This window comes from Entamoeba invadens, assembly GCF_000330505.1.
Source record: "Entamoeba invadens IP1 unplaced genomic scaffold scaff_1105074725111, whole genome shotgun sequence".
Taxonomy (NCBI): Eukaryota; Evosea; order Mastigamoebida; family Endamoebidae; genus Entamoeba; species Entamoeba invadens.
The window spans coordinates 164278-170149 of NW_004443550.1; the positions used below are offsets into that span (position 1 = coordinate 164278).

Here is a 5872-nt window from a genome sequence, read left to right on the forward strand (position 1 = left end):
CACAATACACAAAAATGCTACTTGTTTGTTTCAATAAAGTTGAAATGTAACAATAAATGCATTTTTGGATTAACAAATACGCATTTATTTAAAATAATATGATTTGGACTTTATTATAATTTGATATATCATAGTCTAATACTTTTATTGTTTTATTATAGTTTAATAATATATAAACCCATAATTTTTGAAAATCAATGGTAATTCAATTCAAAAGGACAAAAAAATATTAAAGAGTAATTGAATTGTGCTTATGGTGGGTTTGTTTTGAACTGTTTTCAAAATTTTAATAATTACAATATGTTAATCAATAATAATAATTTAGATTTGTGTTAAACACAATGAACTTATAACAATCTACACAATAAAACAATTAAAGTTATAGTAATCAATTCCATTTATTTTAATACTTTTAAACTATCTTTGTTTCAACTTTATTCACAATTTGAATTTGTGGTATTTTCCCCAAATTTAACGTCGAATGATCTTATTATAATAAATATTTTAATTCTATTTTTTCAACACTGCCCTGATTCAATTTTGTTGTTTTTTATTTTTAGTTTTCATACAAATAACATTTCCCCCTCAATATCATGTTATCAAATAATCGACATTTTGCTTTTCTCACTGTTTTACTAAACCAAAAAATTGTGTTATGAAAAAGATAATCATTAAAATTATTATTTTTCTTTTGTCTCTTGTTTATATTTGTCTTTTGCTTTCTCGATGATTTTGAGAAAAGAAACCCCAAACCTATGTGTTCGGTACCCCTAAAACCGGAGACATTGCATGTTATTGTTTTAAAAAAATACAACTGATTTATAAAAATAAAATGATTACTTTTTTGGTTTGTTTAAGCTTTTTCTGTTTTTTTAATTCACGAACAACAACCGCTTGTTTGTATTGTTTTGATTGTTTTTTTTGGTTTTTTATTTTCTTTTGTGGAGGGTTAAGTTTGTATTTTTAATTTATCAATTACAAATAGCGGAATTAACAGAAACCACGGGAAAAACCAGGGACCAGACTAATTTTAGCTATTGAATATTAAGCGGATTTTATACAATAAAACGGGCAAATATATAAATAAATGTGTATCTTTCTTATTATTTGGTCTTAAAAACGGTTATTTTTCGGGATGAAAAAAAAATGATAATAATAATTATTATTAATTATTATTTAATCATAAAATATTATTCTTTTGTTCAACCTTGTTTATTTTTAACACAACCCAGAGTTTCCCAAAGTAATCAAAAAACGGTAGCAGATTTGATTTTTTTGGTTCTTCCAAGCCTTCTCAAAACTGTTATATAAATTAAAGATCAAAACATTAAAAACATTTTTCCTTGTTTTGCCTATGAATAAATAAAATTTAAAAAAATAAACCTTAAGCTTTATTTTAAATAACTATTCAAAACAACTTCTCAATCATTTAAATATAGTTTATTTTCGTTAATACAAAACTACTATAAAATTATTATTATTATTTTAATTATATACTTATGTAAAATAAATAAACCTTTAATTAAAAGGAGTATAATGAGATAACAATTCCTGAATTAATATTTATAACATCAGTAAATAAATAATCAAATTTAAAAGTTCAATTTTATATTAAAACCTCAAAATCGCTTTAATACCACTTTTTGCCAAAGTTAAATTCAAAAATGTTATTTTATATTGATAATATTTATATGATAAAAACATTTTTGAGAATTTTATAAACAACTTTGATATACCATAACCGATATAATAAACTATTATAATTATAAAAAAATAATAAAATTTATATATTTTAACATAATAACCACATATGCATTAAAAATAATTTGTTTTCTATTTAATGTTGAATAAAAATAAAATAAAATTAAAAATAAAATCGTATGATATAAATACAAAACCTAATTTATATGCTTATTTCTATTTATATTATATAGTTTTAAAGTCAACAAAATAAACTTGAAACACACAAAAAAGTTGTGTAAAAACAAATTCAATTTGGTTATAAACAAACTTTTTAATAAAAAAACATTTAAAAAACAGTTTAATTAAATATAAATTAAACTATTAAATTATCTATTGAAGGTTTATTTCAAAGTGAAAAAATACACAAAATACACAATAATTATTATTGTTGATATAAATAATAAAAACATTTATTTTTTTATTATAATCAATAATAATAAAGGAATTTAAAAATTAAACAAATCAATCAATATAAATGATATAACAAGTTAATCATTATAAATAAAAAATAAAACTTTAAAAATTTTAGTTTTATTAAAATATTTTAAATAATTAGTTATTATAAATATTTATAATTTAAAACAAATTTTGTTTTTATGTTTTGTAATAACATTTTTAAAATTTATTTAATTGCAAAATCAATAGGTAGTAGTATATATATTGTGCTGATTCAGGGGGGGACTACTTTCCCCCACTCCATAAGCACAATATAGAGTCAAAAAACATATATTTATTTTTAAGGATTTTTTTAAGTGATAATTTATTTTTTTTATTTTTCTAAAATGGGATTTACAATGACTAGTATAATTAATCATATTAAAAAGAAATGTGTTCATATCACAGAAATAAATGACCACAAAGTTGATTTATAAAATAGAGTTGAATCTGAAGAGTTATTTCAAATTAAAGACAATATTTTAAAATTAATTAAACCTAGAGTTAGTAAATTTAGTGATAATTGGGTTAGATATAGTATTAAAGATAATAATCACAAAGGAATGACATTTAGTAATAATCCTCTAAAGAAATATCATGAGGAAAGTAATTCTGATTCGAATGAAATTAATGAAGAAATGTTAGATAAATATATAATATCGAAAGATGTGATATATTTTTAGTAATTATCTTTAACTATTACTTATTCTCAGAACATTTTATAGTTTATAAGTTGTTCTCATTAGTTTTCAAATTGTATTTTATTATATTTTTCGAATATATAATAATTTCAGATGAACTACGATGACACAATACTAAAAAAATAGACTGATATATGCTGGTACCATATAAAAGTCTTAAAATGTGATATATATTTGGATTATTCTTTTTTAATAATTTGTTCGGAATATTATCTTAAAATGATATCTTTCTAGTAAAGTGCTCTCTTGTTTTAATATTAAATTGTTTATCGAATTCGAAACTTGGTTTTAACTCAAGTAAATTTAATGTATAAGGCTCTCCTTCATATAGTTTCTTATATAATTCTAATGGATCTTTATATTGTATTTTTAATACTTTATTTGGAATTCCTTTCATTCTTAGATGATTCGCATATTCTTTCTTTTCATTTGTTAATTTATCACAATCAGCTTTCTTACCTAAGAAGTAAGATTCTACACTTGTTACATCTCCAGATAATTCATCAAAATCTGGATGAAACTGTTCTAATTCACCGCCTCTTAACGTTTTCCCATATATTTCTTTATATTTTTGTTCTAATAATTCGATACTATTCTTTAAAATATGAATTGAATCAGTGTCTTGATAATATACCGGAATATTTAAATCCTCAGCTAAACATATTACTTCATTCATTATTCTCTTACTCATACTTAATATTTGTACTCCAATTAAGTTAGGAACATAAAAGTTATCAAATGATTTATTTGTTTCAAAACATCTGATATTATCTGATATATCATTCATAGATTTAACTAATGTGAAATTCTTTTTAAGATATCTATCTGCATTATATCTAATTTCATTGTTAACTTTAGTTTCAATATTTTTGTACACTAAATCAGATTTAATTGGTTTTTGAATAGTTTTACCATATGATGAATTCATAAGCAACTTATAGATGTTTTGTTACGGATTATGTTGCTTTTTAAGTTCTGCTCTTAAATTGTATATCTTTTCAATTTCATTACTAAATACATCTGATTTATTACCAATTTACATATATCCTCTTATTATTTTGTATTCAATTTGTTGAAATTTGATTAAATCCTCAAGCATAATATTATCTACTCTCATTGTGCAACATTCATTCACATTTTTATTTTTATTCTAAGTCTTTTTACAGATTATAGGAAAATGCAATTCTTTATTAACTTTAGTTATTTCTATATCTACAATAAATGCTGATATATAACGCTCGTTTGTTTGCTCTAATTGCTGTTCTAACATTAGATGATCCAATATGGAAGAATTTAGAAATTCATTTGGTATTACTATTGGTTTACCAGTAGCCAATTTTAATCTATGAATTGCACTAGGATATAGTGAACATGCGTCATAATCATATAATACATCTGTTATGTGCCATTTCTTATTATCTCTACACATATTTCTTCCTCCATATACTGCACCTTGTATATATTCTCTTATTTTACCACCATATTGCTTAAGATTTGGAATTTTAGTATAAACATGTATTTTGAAATAGTAATTAGCTAAAGCAGATATACTAATAAATTTATCCAGATCTATGCTTAAACTAATTAAACTATCATTTCTAAATTTGATATGCCCTTCTTTTAATATTCTTACGTCTTGTTTACAGTAGAATCTACAATACAATTTCATGTTATAATGATTTTCATCAATTCTGCAATTTTCTATTTTATCGATATTTTCATTAAATAGTTTATATTGTTCTTCATTCCATTTCTTACATTCATATTCACCAGATTCTGATATGGTACCAACATTATTTTGAATTCTTTCTTGAGTATAGTAGTTATATGGATAAATCTCTTTTTGAATACCAGATAAACTAAACATACTTGGAAAAGATGATAATGGAGCAGAAATCATTGAATAACTATCTTTAATTATCAAGTGCTTTCCGTTATAATTTGATGTCATTTTCATGGTTTTACTATCTTTCTTAATACATGTGTTTATTCCATATTTAGCTAAGAAACAGCAATCATATTTTAAATTATGAAAGTAAACTACTGAATTTGAATCTAAATCTGATAAAAAGTCAAATACACAATCATCTCCATATTTACAATTAATTATATTAGAATCCCGTTTAGAATAGCAAACACAATAAGCTTTATGAATACCTTGAGTACTTGCTTCAAAATCAGCATAGTAATATGTCACTTGTTTAGATTTGCATTTTTTAGGTGTTTCATCTAATTTTATGTCTTTAACTTCGAAATCTTAATAATCTAAATTATCAATTGATTGTTTAACATAATCGGATAAATCAGATTTTAAATGTAATACATCTGATAATGAATATGACTTAAAACCATTATGATCTCTAATATATAAAACAAGTTCAGATAATTTAATTGTGTATTGATTTTTATCTTTAACTTGATAACATTGTTTATTTTTATTATAACGTTGCTTATTGAACATAGATTCTATACTTTTATTATGATCAATTGCCCATTTATTCATTTCTTCTCTATTTTTAAGATAAAATGGAGTAATTGGTAAATCAACATCTAAGAAATAGTGATTACCTTTCATATTATTATCTCTAAATAAATACATATTAATTTGTTTAGCATCTTTATTATCCGAACCTATATATTTCATTATAGTGTTTGCATTAGATTTAAGTATTGTTTCTTCATGTTTTATTTGAATTCTAATATTACATGATTTAGATACTTCATCAATTAACTTAATTCGCTGATATCTAGAATAACAATGAAGATGATATAAATCAATAATTTTATCATCTATTTTAGCTTGTTGTAAAGCATATATTAAACAATTTGTGTTTAATTCTGGTCTTACTTTGTTATCAATTTCAAGAGAATCAAATATTTGAGCTATAGATAAATATTTAGAAAAGCATTTATATTCTTCAGTATAGTGATAACCAAAGAATGCAGCTCCATTACTTCTATATCTTTACCTTCATCTTCTCTTCTTATAACTC

At 22.3% G+C, this 5872-nt stretch overlaps 2 protein-coding genes across 2 annotated transcripts; both read right to left on the reverse strand.

Annotated features, from left to right (window-relative positions):
* Positions 1 to 3093: 3093 nt before the first annotated feature.
* Positions 3094 to 3807, reverse strand: EIN_292060 (hypothetical protein; the record flags this gene model as incomplete). Its single annotated transcript, XM_004258770.1, has 1 exon — positions 3094 to 3807. One exon carries the CDS (start codon positions 3805 to 3807, stop codon positions 3094 to 3096), a length of 714 nt encoding a protein of 237 aa, XP_004258818.1.
* Positions 3808 to 4029: 222 nt separating this feature from the next.
* EIN_292070 (hypothetical protein) lies at positions 4030 to 5872 on the reverse strand (the record flags this gene model as incomplete). The annotated part of the gene is made up of 3 exons (XM_004258771.1): positions 4030 to 5126; positions 5229 to 5842; positions 5871 to 5872. Coding segments are annotated over 3 exons (1713 nt in total), but the record flags the coding sequence as incomplete, so codon positions are not given.